At 45.0% G+C, this 27,644-nt stretch overlaps 1 protein-coding gene across 2 annotated transcripts; it reads right to left on the bottom strand.

The window, feature by feature from the left end:
• Positions 1-2,383: 2,383 nt before the first annotated feature.
• On the bottom strand, positions 2,384-19,394 carry PRKAR1A (protein kinase cAMP-dependent type I regulatory subunit alpha). 2 transcript variants are annotated; one of them, XM_083874844.1, is made up of 12 exons: positions 19,323-19,394; positions 18,284-18,347; positions 15,766-15,944; positions 10,513-10,686; positions 9,797-9,888; positions 9,552-9,613; positions 9,020-9,066; positions 8,317-8,475; positions 7,828-7,888; positions 7,442-7,563; positions 6,772-6,853; positions 2,384-4,964 (listed from the first exon to the last, which is right to left on the bottom strand). In XM_083874844.1, exons 3-12 carry the CDS (start codon positions 15,940-15,942, stop codon positions 4,792-4,794), a joined length of 1,149 nt encoding a protein of 382 aa, XP_083730970.1. In that variant the 5' UTR covers positions 15,943-15,944; positions 18,284-18,347; positions 19,323-19,394; the 3' UTR covers positions 2,384-4,791. The 2 variants fall into 2 exon arrangements, with proteins under 2 accessions (XP_083730970.1, XP_083730971.1); XM_083874845.1 differs by lacking the exon at positions 18,284-18,347 and having other exon boundaries at positions 19,323-19,390.
• Positions 19,395-27,644: the final 8,250 nt, after the last annotated feature.

The following is a 27,644-nucleotide window of genomic DNA, read 5'->3' as shown; positions in this document are numbered from 1 at the left end:
TTTTCCTCTTACAAAGTCTTTGTTCCGTGATCAGGAGTGTGTATTTGAGAAAAGAGCACAAGGGCAGCCCCTGCCCCTGACACAAGACAGGACATTGGCCCAGCCTGGTCAGAGCAGAGGGCAGCTGCACGTGCTCACTGTCATTGTGAGCAGTGCCACCACAGCCCACACCGACCCGAGCACATCATACAAACCCTCACAGGGCAGTAAAAACACTTCTCTGACCTGCCTGAAGACCCAGTTTGGATACAGAACACAGGCAGGTCTGTGTTGCCTTAGACCCCCAAGGAAAAAAACTCAAACTAAAAAAAAACACCCTGAAAATCAAACCACTCTGAGACACAGGACTGTATTCACAATTCAAGAACCCACACATTTTTGGGGAAAACATTTTGCTAAGGTGGGGGTGGAATCTATCTCAGGTCATCTCCTCATATCTTTTAAAATAATTTTCTCCTCATCTTTTAATATTATTTAGGTTGTCATAATTAGCTGGGAAATAGAAATGGTTTCCCAGTCTCTCTCCCCTCTCCATGTCTGTGCATTTTGAGAAGATGCAACAGAAATTGGGGACCAAAAACATGTGGGGAGGGAGTTACTGTGGGTATTTCTGTTCCCAGTTCACCCTTCACCTCCCAACAACAAGGTTTAAAAATAACTGGATTAGTGAAGCTCTCTTTAAAAGCTTTTTCCTTTAACTATTAGGAATTATTACACTGAGCCTTTTGGCAGCCTGGGGAAAGTAGTTGAGAACTCTGTTGATAATTTATCATCCTTAAGGGGGAAAAAAAAGCCAACAAAAAACCCCACACCATAACCAATCTATCAGAAACACACTCTAAACTAGTCTTTAAGTGTTAACCTTAAATAAAACCCACCTACAGCACTGCAGACCTTCCAGAGGATCCCCAAATCCCTGTACAAAAGTCAGTATTTTAACAGGATCTCAGCAGGCTGCACCACCACAGGCTCATTTTCAGGCTGGAACTTTGCCTGACCTAAAGGGAGCTCAGTGACACCAACAAGTGCCTGGATGATGCAAGGAAGGAACAAAGCTCATTTTGTTTTCCACAGGGGATGGTGCTGCTGCTTCATTTAATTCCACAATAATCTGACAATGCACCTGGCTCCAAACTGCAAAACCATGGGAGAGGTGCAGTTCTAATCTGAGTGTGTCTTACAGGTGCTTGAGGAAGTTTGGAGTGTTTCTTAAGTGAAGAAATTCCTCCAGTATTCTGAGGCCACAAAACCCCCACATAAACCCACCAAAACTCCACATAAACTCCACTAAAACCCCCACTCCAGGCTCCTTTAGCCTCTCCCAAATTGTGGTTCAGACAACCCCTTGCGTTTTTAACTTTCCAACAGTCTCAAGCAGATTCTTGATCTTTTTTACTCTTGGGACCTTTTTACTCTTGTGGATAGAGAACAGATGAAAATAAGAGGATCTGACTTCCTCTCAGCATGTTTGCTCTGTTGGTTATTTCTGTCCAGGACAATGAATTCCCAAAGTTTTATCTCCCTCTACCGGTGAGTTTTTGTGTTCAGGACAAACCCAGAATTAATTCCATCGTTTGTCATGGAACGATGACTGTTTGCTGCTCCAACAGGAAGCACATGGCAACAGAGGATAAGCTTAAATTAAAGTTGTAGTTATAAAGTCTATATTTACAGTTATAAGACTGGGAGTGGAGGGTTTAAAGTTTCACTTTAGGAAATAAAAGTTCTGGTTTCAGCCTGGTTTTTCCAGTGGAGGGGATTGGGAAAGGGAGGGCAGGGTGAAGGAAACTAACCCATGGATATTTAAATGGCTGGCACACTAACAGACTTCTTGCTTTTATTCTCCTTTACATGACAGGTAAATTTTTACTGGACCTTTGAAGTGAGTGATTCAGCTTCCTTGGAGCTGGGTGTAAAACACATCCAAGTCTGAGCTGCTTCAGGTCACTCTTCACATTTTTTCCTACTTCATCACAGTTGAAAATCCCCCTCTTCCATTTCCCACCACAACTTTTTCATGATTATCCATCGCATGCTCACTGAGGGGTTGCAGAGATGGGAGAAGCCAACTTAGAAAAACTCTTGAGCTCCAAAAATCATGGCTGGGCTGGGAATTAACACCTCGGGAGAGATCAAAGCAGGACAAGTTCCCAGGAGCCAAAGAGGACACAGGTACAAGTGCAGAGCAATTCCCAGGTTGGCACGTGGAGACAAAGCTCTCCCCAGGCTCAAGGCAGGACCTGAACTCACCCCTCTGGAGTTTACACCAAGATAATCCATTAAGCTGCTTATTTTCTGCTGCCTCATTCATAACACATCCTCTAAAGCCAAAGGGAAACGAGATGTAGGGGGGCAGGGAATAAAATAAAAGAGGCTGATTGCGTTTAAGAATTTAAATCATTTTATTGCTTTACCTGCCATTAGGACAATCTATAACAAAAGGAATATAATATAATATATTAGCACATACAGTAAATCAGACTTATAGAGTCAGGTAACAATACAAAAATGGTCCTCTGGTTGACTATAGCTTCCTAGGGCAATAGACTTCATCAATTTGCTGAAGATAGACTAGCAAAAAATTACTTCTAAAGCCCTGAATGTTAGCTAAGGCAAAACTATGCCAATTGTGGTTTCAAACATATTGAAATTGCACACAAAGGTAAAGCTATAACTGTGTTTAATATTTAACTCAGACTTAGCTGATTTATCTTAAAATCTTGTAGGTAAAACTACAAAAGGGAGTAAACAGCAAGCTAAAAAGATGCAGTAGTGAAACTTGATTAGAAAGCCTTATATTAAAAAAATGTGCATTTCTTTTTTGTTTTGTGGAGCTCTAACTGGTTTACACAGTTTTTGGTGCTTTAATATAACACAAAGAACACATATGAAGAAAAAACCTGCAGAGTCAAAACTTAAGAAAAAAGTTTTACCAAAAAAAAAAAAAAAAAAAAAAAAAAAAAAAAAAAAAAAAAGGAAGAAAAAAAACCCAAAAAAAGGAAAAAAGGTAGCATTTGCTCGTTCCTTAAGGACTCTGGCAGAAATCCTCTATTCAACATCTCTTGAATAGAGAACTCAAACCACAAGCATTTCAATCCCCTTCTTGGGATTTCAGTTTCAGAAATACCCTGAAACCTTTTGTAAAGGCTTGATACCTTTCCGTATTATTCTGCATCAATTAGCAGACTCTTCCTGATTCTCTCCATGCCTGGGAAAACGCTGGATTTGCATCCACTCCACCTCAGAAAGGAAATAAAACAAGGGCTCCATCGTTAAAGTAGTTGCACAACAAATGCCAAACTGCTTGCTGTCACTCCCAAATACAAACCTATGCTACTTGATATAAATTACAGTTTTAAAGGAAACCTTAAAAATTGCCTACAATTATTGAACCGTGGAATTCAGTAAAAACTTTTGGGAAGTCTCGGTGAGCACAGATTAATGGAACACAAAGCTGGGAAATACTGAAATACATTTAAGACTCCGCAACAGATTGAACTTGGAAAAATAAAAAAAAAGGATGAAATGAGTGTGGTGGAAATTCCATTAAGCAAGAAAAGAGAATGCACCTTTTGGCTTTGAACTAGATTCATAGTGAACCATCTTTAAAATGATGAACTGACAGCTCTGAGAACTTAAAACAACTGAGTGTTGCAGGAAAGTTCAAACATTCAGTTTTTCTGCCTCACATTCTCTGTCAAGAATAATGGAGCTTTACAGACTAGCAACCTTGTACCTGCAACTGATCCTGGCCAAAACACTCAGCATTTATTTTCCCTGGTAACAAAGGGTCACTTGAACTGATGGTGATTTTTAAAAAGTCAACTGAGGATTAACAAAACAATTCACAGGGAAAAATCAAATGTTTGCTTTTGATTTTTACACCAATCTAAGCACTCAAACAGTACTAACAGCTGGACAGCTGCACCATTCTTACACCAACCAATGTACTAGAGACCAAAGTCAGGCATTTCATGTAGCATTTGGTTCTTGCCACTTGGAACAGGAAGAGTTTTAAATGGCAAAATCTATGGCTGGAGAAAGAACAAGTGAAAAAGATCAGTTGCGGCAAGTCAGCAAATGGATCAACAACTGCAGTAGTTCACCAGAACTATTAACCTGGAAAGCTTTTGATTTACACTTGACAAGAACAGAACTAAGCAATCTTAAACCAGCAGACACAGGAACAATTATACTGGTAAATTCCAACTGTGGCTTTCTTAGCAGCTGATGCCTCACGATTGAACCTAGGATTACAGTACCCAGAAAATTAAAACGAAACCCAGAAAACCCCAAGCCCCAAGAAGCTCAATTACAAGGGTAGCTCTCATGTGAAAAGAAATAACAGCAGGTGATGACCACAGCCTTAAAATCTGTCCAATAATTTGAGAAACACCTTTAAAAGAATTTTTTTCCCCCTCCCTTTCACTGTCACCTCCTCACTCTATGGCAATGGCATGGTGCCAGGAGGTCTCTCCCTCAGTGGCCTGAGTCGGACACTGGTGCACAGAGAGAAGCAAATGTCTCCATTCAACTTTTTCTATTAATTTAATGGGACAGAGAGCACAGAAATAATATGCTCTAAATTAATGACATTGCCATGATAAGCAGTTTATTATTTTTTTCCTCTTTTTTTTTTTTCTCTTTTTTTTTCTCTTTTTTTTTTTTTTTAACCCGACAGGAAGCTGCAAAATGCCGGTGGCGATGTGGCTTTGCACAAGGTGGGGGGGGAAGGAAGCAAGTCTGCATTTCGTGAAGCATGGCTTGGAACACGTGGGGAGGAAAAAAGTTTCAGACAGACAGTGATACAAAACTGTTGTACTGCTGGATGTTCCTCTTGAGGATATCCGAGCAGGGCCCCAGCACGCGCTCGAACCGGGGCCGGTCCAGCTTCACACATTTCAAGGGGCCGCGAGCCACGACGGTGGCAGCACGAGGACGGTTCATCAGCAGAGCAATCTCACCTGGGATGGCACAAACAGGCAATAAGAGTTACCAATCAATGGGAAAAACAGACAAAGAAATGACCTGTCTCCACTTTAAATTGCAGAGAAGGTAATTCAGGCTTTAGGGAATAAGTATTAGTAATTACATTAAAAGCAACTGTAAAGGCGGTTTTTAAAAAAAAAAAAAAAAGCCTGCTTGATGATTTTTGTTATTAAAAAGCCTGTCCAGAGTCAAGTCGCTCTGAAAATAAAGCCTAATAAAAGTTTCAGTGCTGTTTGTGTTTGAGGAAAGGTAATGTCTCAATTTACCATGTAATTTTCCTAGCCAACAAGTATTTATTTTTCTAATAGTACTGCTCAATTCTGGTGTTTCTAGGAAACTCAGGACAACAAGAGCATGGTTTTGAAGTAAACAAACAAATAAAACATTCATGCACCAGGCTGAAGCCTCTGACCCATTGCTGGCTGGCCAGAATCAAGACTCTGACTTTGTCATAGGGCTGTGGAAAATGAGCATTTTTAAGTCCCACTGGATCCCCATTTTTTAAGGTTTGCACAAACATGCCAAAAGCTTTGTTTCAACTGCTGAACAACATATTTGGAAATGAAGTTTTCAGCAAGCTCCTGTTATCAGCAACAGAAACAACTCCTAACATTCCTACAACAAGCATGGAAGAAACCACAGCAGCAGCTCTGGGGTTTTGTTTGCTTGGTTTTGGACTGGAGTTCTTTCCATGTCCAGGGCTGAGGAAAGAACTCTGTGTTCCTTGGAGAACACTTCTGCCTGCATTATCAGAAGGGATGTTCAAAAGAAATTAGGAAAACTTTTCCTCTGTGCCCAATTAAAACTCCTGAACTCAGCAACCTCCAAAAGAGAGGCTTGCTAAAGAACAAGGAGGTTCTAAGGGAGAGTTAAACCCCTGAAGGAAAGGTCTGTAGCCCCTGAACACAGTGACTGTGATAATATTTAGAGTGGGGAACACAAGAGAACACAGAGGGAAATATTAGAAAATATGAAATGACACAGAATGAAGTCTAGTCCTAGATCCTGAGCCAAGCAGGCCTTTGGGCAGAGCCCATGCACTCGAGTCCATCCCAATTCAGGCCTTGCAACAGAGGATTTGCTGCTTACATCATCTACAGAGCTGAAAACCTGGACAACTAAAAGGTTTTAGCAAGAGGAAAGAAAGAGAGGAACTAGCTAAAACATGAGAAAAATGTTAGGGGTTTTGAGAAGGAGAGGACTGTATTTAACCATTAATCAGCAGGTTCTGACCAGGTTCCTTTCTGACCTGGAAAACAGAAGGCCAAGGAAGGAATTTTTTTTATCTTACTGCTCTCTTCAGCTGTGTAGTGAGTGACTACAAAGACAAACCCAGACTGCACAGGGAAAGGCAAGAGAGAAAGCAACAGGCTGCAGAACAGGAAATTCTTGTCAGGCATGAAGGAAAAAACCTCTCCACAACAAGGCTGGTTAGACAGAGAAAGAAACTGCCCAGGGAGGCTGTCAGATCTCCATCCCTGGAGACACAGGAAACTCAGCTGGACACAGCCCTGAGGAATACGATGTCATTTCAAATTTAGCTCTGCTCAGGGCAGGGAGGTCAGGCCAAATCATCTTTTACAGTAAAGCACTGTGGAAGGAGCACATCCTGTGTGCACACCTGAGTGCCAAGGGACTCTGATACTCACCCGGCACTGAGAGCAGCCACAGGAGTCCAAAACAGTAATTCAACAAATCCATCTCATCTCTACCATTGACACAGCACAGACAAAATGGTGACAGTGGTGTATCTGCAGCCACAGCTGTCACAACATCACTCACCAAAGTAATCAGAAGGTCCCAGTCTGCCCACTTCAACAAACTCCTCGTTTTCTGACCGGCGCTGTAACACTGCAGCTGTGCCCTTCAATAAATGACAGCAGTCAAACAACTGGAATTCCCAGCATCACTCCAAACACTGAATTTCACACACAATCAGCTGCTTTGCAGAAATAACTGTTATGATGCCTCAGGTAAAAAAACACTTCACAGTCCTTGCACAGTTCACCTGACTGCTGTATAAGAACAACTGTTCCTCTCTTCTCTAAGCATAAAACATCTTGAACATTTACATGTCCACAGCAATGACTTCTTCCTGGTTCTCCTCATAACAGTAGGAATATTACAGTAAGACTAGCAAAAAACCCAGAAAAAATACAAACCACCAGACAGAAGACAATGACAACTCCAGTAAAGCATTAAAAGCTACCTAGAACAGCTCTCTACTCTCAAAAAGATAAACTTTCAGTCAGAAACTTGTTATTTTCTTCCTGCAAGTATCACTTGCGAAAACACAAAACTAAATCCAAGTTACTGCATGTCCAGCAAGATGATATTTCTTTAGGAATTCTCTGGAAGCACATACTTATGTTTTGTTCCTCTCCAAGTGCCTGTTTAGGGACACAATTTAAAAAAAGCCAAGTTCTGAGCTTTTAATTTTGAGTTTGCTTACCTCCAAGATAATGAAGAACTCATCTCCTGGCTCTCCCTGGACCACAATCTTCTGGCCATCCTCAAATTGTACCGGTTCCAAGGCATCAGCCACAGTGAGACGTTCCCACTTGTCCAGAGATTCTACAGAGGTAAGAATTCACTTCATTACTGGAGTATCTTCTCAAGGCACAAATTTCACCTTTTGCTCTGTATTTACACAGAGGTCAGTATATTTCTGCTTGCATTTGTGCATCAGTGGTCAAGACCTGAATTAGAGTTATTCTGATGCAGAGAAGCAGTTGTGATGAATTACCACAACAGCCTGTAATCATCATAATGCTGGGTAACAGCTTCATTACAATGTGGCAATTGATTCCACTCCAGAACAAAAATCTTCTCACTTACCCAATATAGATACTTTACTAAGGAATTTCTCATACATATTTCTCTTTCTCAAAGTATTTCCCTATAAAAAAAAAGGAAAGGACACAAAGTAAGTTTTCTTTCTACTCCAAATAAAACTCCAGACACAAACAAATTTGACCAGGCACACAGTGTTCTGTCTCACAGACCCCAAACCCACAAGATGAAATGTTTTGAAATTGAGTTGTCTCAGTAATATTCCAGTTGAGCAACATTCCTAAAGCACTCAGCATTTACTGCAGCCTTATTAAACTCTCATCTCAGTTTAATACTGGCATTGTTTTGCTCACTAATGCAAGATTCCCCCTTGCCCTGTGCCTGAGAGATGCACGTTGAGTAATCAGCTTTCTGATTACTGAAGAGATAGCAGGATCCGGAATAAATAACTCCAGCAAAGGACAGGCACAAGGACAGACACTCAGGACACACAGCCCCCAAAAAGCACAAATCAGGGTTTTGAGGGATACTTGCCATCAGGATCCTTCTGTAGCTGTCCCTGTCAATGCCCCACAACTTGACGTTGGTCTTGGCTTTGACGGTGGCAGCTCGGGGGGTGCCGTAGATGAGGGCGAGCTCTCCAAAGCTCCCACCCTCACCCACACTGGTGGCCCACTCACTGTTCACGTAAACCTGCAAGGCAGAGCATGGTCAGAGCTTCCTGCTGCCCTCTGTTCCCTTGGGAGTAAAAGGGAATTCTCACATCTCTACTGAGGTTGATCGTTTCAGGGTTTTATCAAATTGCTTCCCTGCACAATTTGTATTTTCACTGACAAAGGGATTCCCTTCTACATCTCCTGCACATCTACCCATTCTACATCTCTCTACACACACAGACTCCTGAGAAATCACATCTCAACAAGGTCTGGGTCATAAAGACCTATGAATGAATGAGCTGGGCTGGAAAATAAAAAGTCTGGTTGTTCTTAAAGCCTGCCCCACATTTCAACTCCACCCTGCAGGCCTAAAACATCTCTATTGTGTCCAAATAATTCATTTTGAAACTCAGTCTGTGCAGCCAGACTGAGCTATAAAGGAGCAAAACAAACTTCTGTGAGTAAGAACTTAAAATGAGAAAAGCTGCTAAAGGCAGGGTCTGTAGAAGAGGCCTACAAATATCAGAGCATTCTTGTGCCAGGAATAAACGTATCATTAATAAACTACCAGGAATGCTTACATCCATTTCTCCTTGATCAACAACATAGAAGTTATCACCTTCATCACCTAAAGAAGAGAAAAAAAAATGAATATACACTAAACTGAATATACTGAGAAAGAACTGGCATCTCTGCCAACTTTAATATTTAGACTCCAACAAGGCTGACAAATTTTTGCAGTTTGCAGGGTGAAACATCACATTTTGCATTTCACACTCCTCTCAGCCCCATGAAAGGGACATCTACTGGTTCCCAGGAGATCAGCAGCAATTCCAGGATTACTGGAAAGGCGAACCAGATCCATAAATTGACAGAATACTTCTACAGAGTCATCAAAGGACAATATTCCCAATAGATAATCTCTTCAAGGAAGCCACATCCTCCTCCAGTGGCTCCAACTCCTCACTTCAATATGAAGTGCTTCAGGGAACACAACAAGAAATTGTGTGGCTGCAGTGACCCTGCTTTTATATTAAGAAATAAACACAAACTAAGAGCACTAGAGCAGAGCCAGCTCCCAAATGATTCCCCAGAGCAAACACTGTCACTTGCCTTGCTGGATGACAGTCTCTCCTGCAATGTAAGTGACGGGGAACATCGCATCGAAGATGTCACTGAAAGAGAAAACACCAAAATCAGACAAAAAACTGCACAACTCCTCACATCTGTACCCACAGCCCACCAATGCTGCTCCTGCAGCTCTGTGGTTCCACTGACCACTGCAGATTTGTGACACATTTAGTTCTTCTGAAGCCTGCACTTCCACAAACCTTAACCCCACAAAGATTTCCTCCTACCTCCTCTCATTATCATCAAGATGGGTAAACAGCACGTTCTTCTCAATTGCTTTTGCCAAAGCGGCCATGGTTTTATAATCTTTTGGAATAACCTAGGAGACAATCAGAGAAAGCAAAAGGTTCATTTTTCTCATGAAAAATTTCTCCATTTCCCATGGTAAATAAACAACTTAAATTGTTACAAACCACTGGCTGAGTTTTTCCATTTTCTTTCAAGCACTATAAATACAACCCCAAATATAGTCAATGTTTACAGACAGTTTGAACACAAGGAAAATATAATCTTATATTATTTTATGCAACTGAAAAGCATAATTCCATGCTCAGTTTGTAAGGTTTTTTTGCAAGAGGACAAATATCTGTTCAACCTGTGCTTTCCTGGGAACAGCAGCAAGTCTGCCCTGCCATTAGGCCAAATGTTATTGCAGCTGCCAAATAACTGGAAGTACATTACATATAATACATCTAAATATATGCATGTCTCTAAATATACATGACTTCAAAGGGAATAGGTCTAAGTAATGCATGAATGGTTTAATTGCATGATAGGTTGTTCTGTCCTCAGTTAAACAGCCACACACACACAGGTCTGCTTTTTACAGCAATTAGAACATAACAGGCTCCAGGAGCTTGATTGATAGAGGGAGAGAAGGTGGGTTCAGACAAACTTTTGGATTGTGGATGTAATTTTGAGCAAGGTTTAAGAGTCAGAGCACCTTTCTAACATAAGAGGCAGCATCCTCTTCTGTGTAGACTTCTGCACTGATGGCCCCACGTCGTGATCGATATTTAACCACAGGGTTGAGGGGAGGAGGAGGGGAGATCTCGTCCTCCCGGGAGTCCGAGCGAGAACCAGACTTCAGCTGATTCAACAACTGCTTTGTTTCCTCCTAAACAGGAAGGAAGAAGTGTTTGTGTCACATAATCCAAAATGAAAATAAAAAAGCAGCCATGTATCATGTTCCAGCCCAGCCTGCCAACACCGGGGAGCTTCCTGTGTGCCATTATTCCCACATTAAGGCAAACAGGAGACTGCAGCATCCGAGATCAAAGGCCTTTCTAACAAACACGTGGTAGATGCGCCTTTCATTCCTACACCAGTCACATCACAATGGTGTTTATTTTATTGAGATATCCTTCATTTATTAAACTATCACTGTGAACAAGTTGATTCTGGTTCCTGCCCAGTGTATTCAACAGGTGATGAGGACGTTCCTCAAATGCTGAAGGCACTTTCCCAGCTGCAAACCCCCAGTTCCTCCCCTCAGCTGCGAGGTGTCAAAGCCTTCCTGGAGTTGAAAGACAGAGGAGCAATTCCTCAGAAATCCCTGTTACATGAGAAGCTTTTGAAAGACGTGGAGTCATGGACCAACTTGATACTCATTAACCAACATTTATTTTAGGAGAAAGAAACATGAACGCTGCTTTCAAAAGAGCTGGAGGAAGGATGCTGGAGGCCAAAGGGGGATTTTTTTATGCAAACCACATGCAAAGCTTGCACAAGGTTACTTGTTTTCCTTATTTCCTTCAGTTACTTATTGTGATACTGTAGAAGACCAGGGTACTTACAATAACACAAATTCTAATTAACTTGACACACAGAAATTTGATTCCTTTGAAAGACTCACCTCAATCAACTAAAATCAGATTAAAACCAAAACAGCCAGCCCTGGAGTCAGAGCACTGACATCATAACAGCTCAAATGACTTTCCCAGCATTAGGAAACAGAGGTTTGGGACATTCTGTAAAAGAACAAGGCCTCATCTGTTCTCCCAGAGCTCCAGCCCTTGTAAAAGCTGGGTTTGTCCCAGTGTCCTTGATCCCAGCTGGGCAGTGAGGCTCTGGATGACAAGACCAGCCTAAGGGAAGGGCCATGGGATAACCATTCCTGGGAGTTTCCATTTCCCCTCTCCCAGAGCCAAGGAGCTCCTCCGCCTCACCTTTCACTTCCTGCTCTTCTCCCATTGATAAAATGGTGCCACATTTCCCAGCCATGGGAGCAAAATGTATTTAAAACTCGTTTCTGTCCTCTGGTTTTAGAGGAACAAGTCTCAACAGAGATGAAATAAAAATAGCCTGAGCAGTAATAAGTGTTTGGTGTAAACTGCCTCACCATCAACCACAGAACATGTCTGTTCACATACAAAATACTTAAGCCATTAAAAAAGACACTTTTTAAATAAGTGAATACCAGCTGCTGGGTTTTTTCCAGTACCACATAAAATATTAAATATTGTGATCAGAAATTGAAGCACTTCAGCAGCGTTTAGTGAGGGAGCTGTTATCAAAACACTCTTCAAGAGACTCCTCAGGGCAATGCCCCACTCAGGGAGAAGGAAACTGCATTAACACAAAAAAATATAACTGGCAACTTCTGTCTGACCCCAAATTTAATATTAACTTTTTTTTTTTAGTACAGTGAGGTAGGGGATGGACACAGGAACAAGTCACAGGTAGGTAAAATACACCAGTTATTCTAAATAGTCCATACACACACTCACCAAGAAGATTCTCCCTGAGATAAATCATAGACAGAACCATAGAATGAGGTTAAAAAAGACCTTCAAGATCATCAGCTCCAAACATCACAATGCCAACTAAACCATAAATCTACAGCTATTCATAGTACACACTGCCAGACAACCCTCTGCCATGACATCCTATAATCTGTTTTCATCTCTTTAATAGATACCTTTTACAATTTCTGACACTAAACCCCATTTATTAAACCAATAGATCAGAGAAAAATTACAGTAGGACTAAAGAAAGAGTGGCAGTTGTTACTCTCAGACACCTTTGGATTTAGCCAGTGTTCACAAGGAAAATGTGTTTGTTCAAGTTTGGAAGCTCCTCACATTAAACATATAATGGATAAAGACACTCAGATTGCTCTGTACTCATCATACAAACATCCCCAGGATTTAAAAAAGATTTAGGAATAAAGTTCCTCTATTTATTACATCCAAGTGTTGATCTTTGTCTTTCAGCTGATGAGGCAGTTCATAGTTTTCAGTGTCAGTCACAAACTGCAAGCCTTATTTTTCCTGACAAATAACAAATGTTTAGTAAGTTCATTTCAATTATTACACGTAATACTGAAGTGATGACACTTCACATATTCAGATTTAAGTCTATCAGCTACTGAAAAAGACCTTCACAATTTCAGAATGATGCTGTAAACTGTAAAACCTGCTAATTGTCATTGCACCAGACACAGTCTCAACTTCTTCTGGTTAATTAGTACTGAATTTATATTGTATTTTAAAATTTTAAACATTCAGAAGCTATAAAAGCATTTTTTAAAAAGCTCTGCCATAAATTCACAATTGCACAGTATATTCTCCTAAAGTAGCTTGTTTTGCAAAAGAAACACTTAGGAAAATAAGAAAATATTTAGGTATTTGAGCAGGTCAGGTGGTGGGGAACAGGGACAGTGACCACATGTCCATCACACTAATTCCAGCTCTCTATAAAGCCGAATAACTGCATCACACACAATATTTCAAGCACGCACTTATTCCAGAGGACTGTCCTGTCCAACAGGCAGGATTCATCATAATGATCCCTACATTAAATTTCCATAGCTTGAGCTGCATTACCCAGCCCAGGCCAGTGCTGGAGAGCTATTACAGCTTTTAGCAGGTATTGGGATTACCAGACATGTTTGCACAGCAAAGAGAACCCAGGCTTAGCACACCACAAACAGATAAAATAAAACCATTTATTCAATCAATGAGTAGTAATTAGATTCAGCTAACAGCTTTCCTAACCCAGGAGAGGACATTTGAATTCCTACAGTAGCTGTAACCACCTCGGAGGCAGCAATTGTAATGTTTCTGAACAGAAATTCTAAAGCATGTTTAAATTTCTTCAACATATTTTAATAACATGCCAGTGAATCAGCTCTGTTTGTGTGCAGTGGAAGAGATGACTTGTCAAGAGAATGAGAGAGAAAATAGCAAGCTCACTTCAGCTTTCAATGGTGTTCCTTCAAAAAAAATCTACCTTGTAAAATAACTTGAGGTGAGATACAGTCAGAGAGAGGAAAATTTAGGAAGCACGTTGAAAAGTTGCTCTGCTTTATTACAGATGTAAAAGACAGGATTTGGGGAGGTGAAGCAGAGTGAGTTTCAGGCATTTTTGGTATAGCAGAGCTGAGGATTGGGCTGGTGCTGGTTAATTACATTACTGAGCATTTGTGCTCTCCAGAGAAGGATGTCAGGAGTTTCCTGCTCAGCACAGGATGTTCCCAGCTCTGTGACCTGAGAGCTGTGGAGGTACCACATTACCTGGGTAATGTAATATAATGTACCAGGCTGAGTGGGGAAACCACCCAGAGGAACCTGCAGCAAGTTTTAAATCCTAGGAGGCAAGGAAAATAAAAATCCTCCAGTTTCACTTGTAGCTACAGCTGCACTAGAGGGCACTTGGAACCCACGAGGAAAGACCCTGACCAAAATTGTGAGAGCAGTTAAAGGGGAAAAAACATTACCTAACCAGTTTTATTTTCAGCTCCAGTGTAGGCTGACCGAGTACACAGAGAGCCAATGTGCACCAGAATAAAACCATCAACTTATTCAATTCCAACATTCATGTCATTAAATTCAGAGCTAGACTTGTTATCTTGCTAAAAAAACAAATTAACTTCCTAAATACTGCATGTTGACCATAAATCCACTGCACAAAAGCACCCAAATAATCCCATTTTATATCCCCACATATGGTTTGGTTTAGGATTTATTCTAAACACAATAATTTAGTTTACTTGGTAAAATTTTGTGTATGGGTACCTGTGGTGATGTTTTAAAATTCCAAACCTAGCAGTACTTCAAAACTCAAGAATCCAGGGAGGGGAAGGAGTCATTGTAACAGGCAGGAACAAGAGATTTTTAAGAACTTCACTATTCACTGGTTTGTTACCGATACACACATACCAAAAAAAAGTCAGAGCTCTTCATTTCATAAGCAAAATGTTCCCCAAATAAATGATGAGTTATAGCAGGTAGTCTGCAACCCTTGGTCATTTTCTAGTACTTATTCTGAATCCATAAAAATATAATTTACACCAGACATATTTATGATCTCCAGTGTTAATTTCCTTCTTCTGTGTATCAGCAATTAGTAACTCACTAGAACAAAAAAATAAGATAAAGATAAATATCTAACTGCCCTATACAAGTAATGAGAGCAGCACCTGCAAACTGCTGCACAAGGTCACAGCTGCATCATTTACTAATTCCATGTTCTGAGTACAGTTACATCCAACCTTTCCTCTGCACAAGCCTTTAATCTTCCCATTCCCACTGCAGCTCCTTTTCCTACCTGCTTAGATACCAATATACAAAATTAACAGGTCAAAAAAATGTGAAATCACTGCTTCAACTCTGAATGCTTTGCATTCCCAAGATCTCAGAATGCTTCCAACAACAAAAACACCAAAGGGACCTCAGGACAAACCCAAGAGGGACACCAACACTAAACTCCCAGGAGAAGGCAGAAACAGGCTCGCCCTTCCAGAGATCTGCAATGCAAATATTTCCATTTGACTCCAGCTAGGCCCTGATAATACCACTGGCACCACTTCTGTGCTCCACCCACATTACTGGAGATCAATATAAGACTCCAAATGCCCTCACCAGCATCCAGCAAGGTCAACCTCCACAGTTCTCCAGCTCCAGGCACATCCATGTATGCTGTGCATCAGCCTCCATGAGTAAGCACTGAACTGGGATCACACCTGTACCTCAGCTGGATGAGTCTCCTTGTCACCCTATGTTCTGTCCTACAGGCTTTGCTATGACAGAGCTGCACAAACTACTGGAAAACAGGATCTGTTTTCCCAAAGCACCACTTCCAATTTCAAACAGCCAACACAACTGGTCAAATCTGCAGCTCAGGCCCTGAATGACAAAGATATATTTAAATATACATTGTTCAAGCCTCCTTCCCTCCCATTCTGTATTTTTACCTTCTCCAACCTCTCAAAGTACTCTCTGATGAATCCCATGGGTCTCTCAGGTCTCACTGTGCATAGCTGTACAATGCAATCCTTCAGCAGCTGCTGGATGTTGTGTTTTTGGATGTAAAGTTCACATTCCCGGAGGCTCCTCTCCTCCTCGCTGCTGCTGCTGCTGGAAGCTGCCATTGCTGAAGGGAACAGAAGGAGAAGGTTAAATAATAAATAACCAATGGAAACAAAGATGCTGCTGCCTAAAACAAAGATATGCTGCATTATCTTACTGATACCACAGCAAAAAAAACCCCACCTTTACCTACCGGAGCAGTAACTAAGCTAAAGAAAATGCTGTGAACTTATTTAATGCCTGCAAAGAAATCAGAAATCAAAACTCTGGGGGGCTCTACAGCCACAGGCAGAAAAGGAAAAGCATTTGGTTGAGCTGACAAAGCTTCAACAACTCAAAGCCCTGTGGGTGCTCCAAGCCAGGGGAGATTCCACCTGAACTTCCTGCTGTCCAACTGAGGATTTTGTAGGACTGGAGGCTGCATGGTCTGTGTGGGGTCATGGGGATGGACGACGGCCAGGAGAGAGGTGGGTGGAAGCTGGAAATGTGAGAGGCCAAGCATGAGCAGCATTCGGAAGCGAAACACGCTCAGGTTGAAGCCAAAGCCAAAATGTCAGGGCAGAGTCTGCTAACGGAAGTCATGGATTACAGCATCGCTCCTAAAAAGCTCCTGTGTAATTTAAACCTGCTCATACCTCACCACTTATTTCATGGATACGCTGCAATCCCCAAAATACCTCCCTTTGGCTGTAAATAATGAAGAGCACAGCTTTAAACATCTGCTATAACGCCAGGTTTTCAAAAGACTTCAGCCATGACACTTTCAAAAATGTTCTTAAGCAGATTTTCCCCCCTTTCCAGCTTGTTTACACTGGGTTTCCACTTCCAGATTTTGGTAGCAGGGAGTACAGGGGGGTTCTGTGAGAAGCTGCTGGCTGCTTCCTCCATGTCCAACAGAGCCAATGCCAGACAGCTCCAACATGAAACTGCCACTGCTTCAGGCTGAGCCCATCAGTGACAGTGGCAGAGCCTTTGGGACAATGTCTTTAAGGAGAGAGGAGAAATGGCTACTTCAGCCAGATAAAGGAGTGGGAATATATGGGAAAAACAGCCCTGCAAGCCCCAGGGTCAGAGCAGGAGGTGCTCCAGGCCCTGGAGCATGGATTCCCTGGCAGCCTGGGATAGAGCTCATGGGGAGGCAGCTGTGCCCTGCAGCCTCTGGAGATCCATGGGGGACAGAAATCCACCCACAGCCCTTGGAGATCCATGGGGGAGCAGAGATCTACCCACAGCCCCTGGAGATCCACAGGGAGCAGAGATCCACCCACAGCCCCTGGAGATCCATGGGGGAGCAGAGATCTACCCACAGCCCCTGGGGATCCATGGGGGACAAAAATCCACCCACAGCCCCTGGAGATCCATGGGGGAGCAGAGATCTACCCACAGCCCGTGGGGATCCATGGAGGAGCAGAAATTCACCCAGAGCCCCTGGAGATCCATGGGGGACAAAAATCCACCCACAGCCCCTGGAGATCCATGGGGGAGCAGAGATCCACCCACAGCCCCTGGAGATCCATAGGGGAGCAGAAATCCACCCACAGCCCCTGGAGATCCATGAGGGACAAAAATCCACCCACAGCCCCTGGAGATCCATGGGGGAGCAGAGATCCACCCACAGCCCCTGGAGATCCATGGGGAGCAGAGATTCACCTACACCCTGTAGAAGAGCCCACACAGGAAATACACACACAGGGGAAATTCCCCACACAGGGGAATGCACAGAGTGTAACCCCATAGGAATCCTGTGCTGGAGAGGTTTTCTGGCAGGAGTTGTGACCATGGAAGGGAAACCAGGCTGGAGAGCAGCCTGCAGGAAGGACTCACACTGGAAAAGCCCATGGAGGATTGTCTCCCACAGGGAAGGTGTGAGGAGCCTTCCCCTGGGCAGGATGGAGCAGCAGAGACAACGTGTAACAAACTGACTGCACTCCCCATCCTCTGGCGTGAGGGGAGGTACAGAAAATCAGTAAAGCTAAGGCTGGAAAGAAGGGAGAGGGCCAGGAAGATGTTTGTCAGATTTCCCTTTATTTCTCATTATCCTACTCAAATTTAATTAGTTTAATTTATTACCAACTTCCTTGAGCAGAGTCTGTTTTGCCCATGCTGGCAGGTGGTGAGTGATCTCTCCCTTATTTCAGTCCAGGAGCCTTTCCTTATATTTCCCTTCTGTGGCTGAGTTGAAGAGGGCAGTGATGGAGCAGTTTTGGTGGGTGCTCAGCATCTAGCCTGGCTGAGCCCACCACAAGGTTATAAAACCATTTTAAAATTAATTTTTTACATATACACGTATATAGACACACATTTCATGTCATTTTTTTCATAGGAAAATTAACACTGTGAGAGATAAAGAAACAGGAAAGAATTTCTCAGGATATTTTTTGGATGAAATATAAAGAAAGTTACCTGGTACAGGGAGTGTGGCAACAGCTTATTAATATGCAGTAAGATATGTTGATCCCGGGATCAGCTTTTGAAAGGGAAAAAATGGATTCAGTCAAAATAACTTTGAGAAATGACAAGTCACTGAAGTCACATCATGGGGTTTTATCGTGCTGAGGCAGCAGCACAAAAACCCAGGGCACAGAGACAACACAACAACGTGCTCCTCCGAATTCTGCTGCTGGAGATTACAGAAGGCTTCGAGTTAATATGGAATTACCAACACTTCAACCAGGTTTCCTTCTTGCCACACTTAATCCCTGCTCAAGGACACACACACACACACGTGTATTGTGCGTTGCATAAACAAAAGCGTGGCCTTCCCACGGGCTGAGAAAGAGCCGAGAAGTTCTCCAATTGCTCCTTTTGTTTTGGCAGCCCGCACGGTGAAGGTCAGGGCTAATGAAGCGGCCCCGGAGAGCCCCGGCGGCTCCGTGACCGCCCGCCAATTCCGCTCCGTGAGCGGACACGGCCACGGGCCACGCCAGGAGGGGCAACGGGGGTGCAGGAAATGCGATTTCACGGGCAACAAAATGAAAACTCCGCTATTTCTACGAGCCATTTTTTTTTTCTGCACGTTCCCAAAGCTTTCCCGAGCTCCCCGAGGCGTGGCTGCCCCGCCCAGCCCAGCCCAGCCCAGCCCGCTCCTCACACAGCGCGGGGCTGCGGCCGCTCCAGAGCCGGGGCCACACGGGGAGACACCGGCCCGGTACCCCCGGGGCAGGGGACACGGAGCCGCGGGGGAACAGCCGGCACAAAGGCCCGGAAGCGCCGCCGGGCGCGGCCCCAGAGCCCGCGGGGCCCGCTCGGACACTGCCCCGAGAAGGCGCCGCTGCCCTCACAGCAGCCCCGGAGCCGCGGCCCCGCTCCCTCAGCCGGACCGGGCCGGCCCCGCCCCAAGGCCGCAGCCTCCCGCTCCGCGCCCGTCCCGCCCGGTTCTCTCCTCCCCCGGCCCCGCCGCCGCCCCGGGGCCGCCCGGCCACTGCTCCCCCGCCCCGCTCACCTGCGGCGGCTCCGCCGGGACCCCCCGCCTGTCCCGGCCCGGCCGCGGCCTCGCTGCAGCGGCGGTACCGGAAACCGACCGGCCGGACGGGCCCCGCCCGCCGTGACGTCAATGCGCCTCGCTCTGGCCCGGGCCCGTCGCCGCGGTAACCTTAAAGGGGCAACGGTGGGCGCGGCGCGGCAACGGGTGGGGGAGCGGCGCGGGAGGAGCCTGCGGCTTTAAGGCGCGCGGGGCTGGCGGGAACAGGGTGGAGGGGGGGTGGTCCGCTGAGGGGCGCGGGATCCCCTGAGGGGAGCGGGAAGGGCGAGAGGAGTGGGAAACCCTGAGGGGAGAGGGAATGGCGAGAGCAGTGGGAAACCCTGAGGGGAGAGGGAATGGCTAAAGGAGTGGGAAACCCTGAGGGGAGAGAGATGCTCCTGAGGGGAATGGGAATGGTGAAAGGAGTGGGATCCCCTAAGGGGAGCGGGAATGGCAATGGCGAGAGGAGTGGGAAACCCTGAGGGGAGCAGAATGGCCGAAAGGAGATGGAAACCCTGAGGGGAACGGGACTGGCCAGAGGAGCGGGGTCCCTGAGGGGAGCGGGAATGGTCGGGAGGAAAGGGATGCCCTGAGGAGAGCGGGACCCTTCAGGACATCAGTTCCACACCGACACGGCTCGTGGGTCCTGGCGATCCCCGGCCTGGAAAGGAGCCAGTTAAAAGATGAGAGATTGCTATAGGTGGAGGGAAATAAATGATATTGAAGTTTGGCAAAGATTTCACTATAATCGATGTAAATCCGTATGAGGAATTATTTCATGTGTCTTTATTGCTGAGATGAGCCCTTTGACTCCCTTCAGTTTGTCTACTCCAAGCTGCAAGAAATCATTTAAAGAAATCACCAAATATCCAGGCTGTGCTGGCACAGGCAGAGCTCATCTCTGGGCTGGGAAGGAGAAATGATCCCTAAAAATGAACTCTGAATTGTGCATTTGCTGATCTTGCAACAAAGAACTTAACTCAGCTTTTTACTCTAATGGTAAATCATTTCAGCCAACGCTCGCTTGTGCTTATCCCATATGGGAGAATCACATAATGTACAGTGAAAATTACTCTCAATAGCGACAGTTTAATGTATATTTTGATACAGGAACACAATGGTGTTTGTGCAGTGACACACAAACCATCAGGAACTACCTGTTGTGGGGTCTCTCATTTATTAGCTCTTATATTAAAGAAATAAAGAGTAATAATTTGGGTGTAGATCTTGGACCTGCAATTGTGACAGACTCAGTCCACCCCCTGAGCTCATATTCCCCAAATCTTTGACAGCTTCTGTCTGATCTGGGTTAGTTAGAAGGCAGGGTCCAGGATTTTCTGACATTAAGTTCAAAGCTGGTACTTCTATGAAAAATGTAAGTAATTAATATTTCTGAAACATTGTCAGAGTACAGCATCAAAACACCAAATTACTTGCTCACCTGGTTATAGGACAGTTCCTTCTGTAACTCAAAACTACTGGAAGTTTCTGAACACCACAAAAAGTCATCTGCATTCCCACCTACACATTTATTTTTCAGCTTTTTACCTCCCCTTTTATTCTTTACAAGCTGCCTGCTAGGGTCACATCTCACTCCTCCTTGTTTGGACAAGTCCTGGTGCTGTTTTGGGATAGATCCCATCTGCAACAAAGCTCAGCCCAGTGTGTAAAACCTGTTCTGCAACGTCCTCTTTCTTAGGGAAACAAGTATTCCCTTGTACTTGATGCAATCCCTGCTGGAGTCCTGGAGCCAGGAGAGCGAGGAGGGGAGCAGAACCAGCTTTCAGGAGGAGAATTGTGGAGCCAGCCCAGGTTGACTGGACACAGCTTCCCCCAGCGAGTCAGCACTGCTTGATCTCTCAAAAGTTTAATCACACTTCCATAAACTGATGCTCCTGTGTCCCCACATGTTAATTCTCACACCGCCAAAGACGTAAGGGAAATTAAAAGCAAACAAAGCCCTGTTCCATTTGGTCTGGTCTGAATTAGAGTCAGATCCTGGTCTTAACCATCCAATTAAACATTCCTGAGTAAGTAACTCGCGTTACCGTCAGTGCCATTCCCACAACTTTCATTTCAGACAACTCCACACATCCGTTTCTCGTGGAGCAATCTTCTGTCCAGGGCTGTGGCTGCTGGAGAGCAGAGAAGAGCTCAGGGGAAAAGAGCCAAGGTGGGAAATAAGGGCACAGACGTCACCCACCCCTGCTGTGTGCGTGGAACAGAGAGAGCTGCTTGGAAGGTCAGTCACAGCCAAATTAACAGTGCCTGTGGGGAGCTGGAGTGCCAGGGGCTTCTGCTGAAGGTATCACCCAACTTAGGACTGTGTTCTGAGGTGCCACAGTCCAGGAGCAGCCTCTGGGGTTCAAACCAAGTGAATCAAACCAGTGGCAGATTGGAGCAGCCAATGGTTTTGTCACACAAATACAGTTTTAGGTGTTAAATCGTGCATGCCCGTCACCCTTGTGGTACAAATGGGGTTTCAAAGGGGCAGAGCACAACCTGGAACACTCCTGATCAGTGACTGCAGCATGTGTGCTGCCTTGGGGTGGAGTGAATGGGGAAAGAAGTTTTAGTGGTACAGAAAGGTTTCATCTACAAACAGAAGCTGTTATTATCCCAAACAGCCCTGAAATCTACATCAGGAAATCGGTGGAATTAAAACCTGTGAGCTCACTGTGCACCATGAGGTGCCAGAGGTAGAGTTCACCCTGTATCCTTTGGGCATGGCTCCTTGTATTTCATTTCAGCTTTAACTAGCACTGAAAATAACCCTCTCTTACTGCTGCACACCTTGGCTCACAGCACCACGCAGTGATTCACAGGAAGATCCATAGATTAGAAACCAAAAACACACAAAAATATATTCTCTTTTAACAATAGATTATTTGAGGATGTCTGGGTTCCAGGTCAAACTCTGGATCTTGACAGCTTTCAGTGTGACACTTCAATGTACCTGCATGCAGGGACAGAATGACACTTGTCCCTCAGCACTGCAATGTTTGCCAGGGAGTCTGAGCCTCTGGATGAGTTTTACAGTCTAAAATCTGAAATTTTGCCACATTAAAGGTGATAAAAAAACAGAGCAAAGAATTGACACGATCCAAAAAGAGTCTGAAGGCAATGCTTGAACTTCCTGCTCTAACCCCACCATGACTCACGGGCTCAGAACCCTTGTGGACCCTGAGACATGGTGTGTGGAGGCTTTGGTCTGGCTGACGTCAGCCGTGTGAAACAGTCCCCAGTGCACAACCAGTTTGCTGTGGGCACATCCCAAACCATTTCCATATGTTACTTTGAAGAAGAAAACGACTGGTAAGACTCAAAACAGAGGAAGCAAGCGCCAAGAAAAAAAATGCCCTGGAGTGCCCAGATCTAACAGATAGACCAGTTGGGGGATCCATCTCCATCTGCCAGACGTGCCTGCTGCAGCACAGCCCTTCAGACTCCCAGCGTGGCTCCCAGCTGGAAGGCTCCCAACACCCAAGAGGCAACACTGGGAACATTTTGCCTCCTGAGTCAGTGCTGAGGAGCTCAGTGTGAGGGAGGCTGTGATTATCAGGGCTATGTCACACAGCTCTCCTGTGCTGGCTGAACCACAGGCCTCACAGCATGTTGAAAAAGCCAGGATACCCCAGTTAAATTCTGGCATTGATAATAGTGCTCTTCCTGCCACCAAGCCAGGTTGAACTTGAACTCAGTGTTCTCTTTGTTGGCCTAGGAAATTCTGTCCTAGAACCTCCACCTCAACAGGAAGGCAAGACTGTCTCTAAGCACCCTCCTGATAATATTTATTGGGAACTCCTTGCACTTCAAAGACTCTCCCTCTCCTCAGCTCCAGATGAGGACAGGCATTACTGCAGTGGGAAACAGTTCCAGGTCAGGGTTAGGCTGCCCCACAAGAACTGGGAGATAGAAAACAGCACCTGAAGTGGGGCAAAAAAAGCCCCTGCAAGGCTCATGCCTCCAGAGAGAAGGAAGGAGATGGGAGAGCAGCAGGTCTGTGCCTCCTGCAGTTTGGATCTGAACAGGCTTTGTTCTGCATCATTAACTTTACACAACCTCTGGGCAGCCTCAGCAGTTCATGAACTGCCCAAGCATCTGCAAATGTGATTCTTGACTTTGAGATCTCTCAGACACAAACCAAATTAAAGAGCACTGAGATAGTGTGCAGCTACTGCTGACTTCTTTTCCGGGAATGCCTGTGAAATGCTCCCAGTGTTTCTTTTGTAACAGAATGTAAATACCCCCATTGAAAAGAATCCTCAGTTCTTGTGCTTTTAACACAGTCTGGGGAGAGCTCCCTCTCCGAGTATCATCTGGGACACAGTTCTCCTGCAAGATAAATGCACACATAAAAGCATTCAAAACATTTGAATTTGCTTATGTGCTTTTCTCTGAAAGCAGGTGGCAAAGTAAACACATTGGTCAGATCCACTCTCCTTGGTCTGGACCGATATCCAAACAATGTCTGGACTGACATCTAACAAACTGGCTACAGAACCGAGCCATTTCTGAGGCAAGTTGCTTCCTCCCTCCCCCCAAGATAATAGAGCTTTTTCCCAGATGGAAGGAACCCACTTGAAAAACAAAAGGTCTTTGAAATGTCAGCTCAGGCTTGCTTGGCCCGCGCTGTGTGCCCACAGGAAAACGATAGAGCCTTTTTTCATTCTCCAGCTGCAACACTTACATCTGAAGCAGCAAGATGATTAAGAGATGCAGCTCTAGATTCCTGCTCTCCTACTGATTTCCAGCCTCTCCTCTGGAAGTCACTTAGGCTCGCCCCATCTCCAGCACAACGGGGATAAAAGCCCTTTCTGGGCTGAGCATGAATCCAAACTCAGGAGAAGTTTGCATGCTCATCATGGGGATCAGTAATTGAACTACTTGAACAAGCTTCAAGCCAGTCACAGGAGATCTGATCCAGTGTGGTTGGCAAAAGAAGTCAGGACATTGCATCCATGGATGGAGGCTCCTTGCCTCTGTGGGCACCACAGTGCTGTGGGCAGTGTAGATGCTGCCCCGCATTCTCTGTTTGAACTCTGCTATTAATGTATTTATTACACCAATGTTTTGTGCCACTTCTCCTCCAAACCCCTCCTTGTCTCCTCCAGCATGGAAGAGGACAAAGCCCTCCAGGTGATTAAGAGCTTGGGCAGTGAGCCTGCCTGTCCCAAAGCCCTCCCTCCCAGCTGCTCCCTGCTCTGGTCACACCAGGCTGTGTGGGAACCCGACGTTCCTCTGGCTGTTGGGACCTCTGTGTGTTCCCAGTCTCCCTCTCACAATGCAACTCGTTCTGATCTCTCACGTCAGAACATTTTTTGATCTTTAGATAATTACAAAGGAATTACAATTAGCGCTGTATCCAAGACTTAAAGGGAAGGCAGAAGTTTCTCTCTTCCCCTTCCAGTTTTAACCCCTTAGCTCTCAGTCATACAGGTCTTATGATTCTGAGCTGAAAACACTCCAAGACTTTAAAGAGTCCAGTGGGCACCCCAAAGAGCCAGGAAGATGAGCCACCCTTGGCCTGTGTCACTCCTGTGAGCAGTGTCAAGCCCCCAGTGAGATAATCCATGACCAGGGCAAGTGTGATGTCCTAATGCTACTTAGGGAAATGGAGCATTTGCCAGAGTGAGGACAAGATAAGGAGCATTAATCCAACTGACAAGGAAATGCAACATCCAGTTGAGAGTTCTCCTCTGACCTCATTGAGCACGTCTGCAAGGGCCGCTCCCAAACACAGTTCCCTCCCTGGCAGGATCTGGGACAGGCTCAGCACCTAGAACAGAAAAGTAAAAAGTACCAAAAGCAAAGCTCACAAAGCCTTGGTGACACCCAGACTGGCTGTGGAGTCTGCCATGACTGCTCCTGTTTTTCCCTCACCCTGGCTGATGCACATGGCTCCCAGAGTCTCCATGAATCTTTCCCAATTTCTGTACCTTAAACAGAGGGCAATGACACTTCCCTGTGCACATGGCACACACATCTCCCCTGTGTTCCCCTTCCCCTCCCCATGCCACATTAGAACTTGTCCAGACAATTCAGCAAGACAAGCCAGTCTGCTGGTGACTCTCACAAATGTTCTCTGTCCATTGCTTTTTACTTTCACGTATTTTTTTATATTTAATACAGGAATCACAATCTAAAAAAGAGACTTTGAAGTGATGATTTCTGTGGTATCTTGTGATCAGGATTCTTCCAAACCCAGAATAGCCTCTGACAATCAACCCAGCTCTCTGCTTTCTTCTCACTTTTCCACTGCATAAGAGGAAAAATCTTATTTGCTGTGGCAGAAACAAGAAATAACTCATCAAAGCACGAGGAGAGTGCAGGTATAAATTCCACTTTCCATTAGCAGGGCTGCTCGACTCTCTCTGCTGTCAGTGCTTCTTCCTGCTGGGGGAAGTGCAGGTAACCCATTGGATAATCCAGAGCGCAGGATTTAACCAGCCCGGTGTGCAGACACCGCTGTGTGTGATGTGAGGCTGGCCCGGCTGTGTGCAGCCTGCTCGGGGCACCAGATGGCAGCATTTATTGTCTGTCTGACATCCTAAACCAGCCGGCACTGGCACTTCAGTGCTCGACGCTCCATGTATTAAAGCTCCTAAAGGTCGTGATGCAGCCCCTCCGTCCTCATCCACCTGCTCGATACTCGGGAAGGGTAACAAAATAGAGCAAAGCAATGTCTGTGCCACCTCTTCCCACTCCTTCCACAGGGAAAAGTGGTTTTCTTGCTCTTAGAAACACTTGCTCTCCTTATTACACATTCACCTTTTCCCTGCAAGGCTGTAGTCCCTGAACAGGCTTCTGGTTATCAGGAATTCAAGTGAAGGATATAAAGATGTTTAACAGATTTCACTCTGCCAAGACCTTTTTGTTTTCCTGTAGCAGGTTTAAAATACCAGACCTATCAGTAGGAACAGGCTTTATCTGAGAGGGAAGAACTTAGCTGGAATTTAAACTCTGAGCCAGGGAAAAGCCTAAAAGCTCTCAAAAAGTACCCAACCATTCCCACATGGAACGGGAGCACACAGGATGCCGTGGCTGGGAGAGGCCCTTCTGGGCACAGCACTGGTTTCCCCGCTCCTTCACCTCTGTTTCCTCTTTAAGGCTTCAGTACAAACACCCAGGGTGGAGATCACAAACCAACATCCCTCACACCAGGTTTTCCTCACTGGGAAACATTTAGGATCAAATGATCACACTCTGGACTGGGTTTAGAGTTAATGACTGAGTTGAGGTTGTTACTGTCAATAGTCACTTCAGTCACAGGATTGTCAGGAAAGGGAGGCCGATTCCTGATATATTCTTCCCAGCAAACACACACATCAGCACAAGGACTGTCCTTCTGGTGTCTGGCAGGGCTCTCTGCTGGCCTTGCCAGACCATCTTCCCCAGGTGTGACATACACTCAGATCCCAAGAAATATCTTGGGATTGAACCACTACCCTAATTACCACCTCTCTCCAAAGCTGCATTCCTGAAAAATCACTTCAGCTATTTCTTTATGTTTCAGACACCAGAGACAACTCCCCATGTCTTTAACCAGAAAGACTCTCAGCTTCCACACAGAGCACTCCAGCTTCTATTTCACACCCAGCACCCAACTGCTCCAGTGTTCCAGAACACAGATCCTGAGATTTCCAAGGGTTTCACCAACACAAAGCAGCTTTTCCAGCCCCAGGGGCAGCTTGCCCTGACCTTCCATCCATCCTGGTGACGTGGCTGTATCCCACCTGCTCCAAAGGCCACCAACACTTTTCACTCTGTAGCAGAGGACAAGAACTCCCTGTTTCTCCTGATCAAACAGCCACTGCAGGCAGTGAGCTCAAAGGAGGATTGACCAACACAGTTGCATCAGTCAAGCTGCAAAAAATAATTGTGTTACCCAAGTCTCGGGTGCTTTATCAAGGTTTCATTTTAAAACCATGGTGATTGCCCAAGCAGCAAACACCCAGCTGTTGCTGTTGCTCAGAAACTGGGGGTTTTTTGAAACACAAGGCACTGTCTCCCTGGTTTTGTTTGTTGGAGGCCTTTGTTTTGTTTTTAAATGTTTTCCTGCTCTACAACCCCACTTCCTGTCTGACATCCCTGTTTCAAAATCAAATTATGCTGATCCACAGGGAGAGATTCAGGACATTCAAAAACAGTTTTTCTATTCCATGTTTGGGTTTTATTAGAACTTCCCACTAGGCCCCTTGGAAAATAAGTTGTTTTCCCCCCAAGCATGGTGCCTTTAAAATTATTCCCCTGCAGTGTCATTCGTGTGCTTTGAGTCCTAGGGATGATCCACCACCACCCACC

This window comes from Zosterops lateralis (assembly GCF_965231275.1).
Source record: "Zosterops lateralis genome assembly, chromosome: 18".
Classification (NCBI taxonomy): Eukaryota; Metazoa; Chordata; class Aves; order Passeriformes; family Zosteropidae; genus Zosterops; species Zosterops lateralis.
The sequence above is the reverse complement of the archived record's forward strand: the minus strand, read 5'-3'. Positions and strand labels throughout refer to the sequence as shown.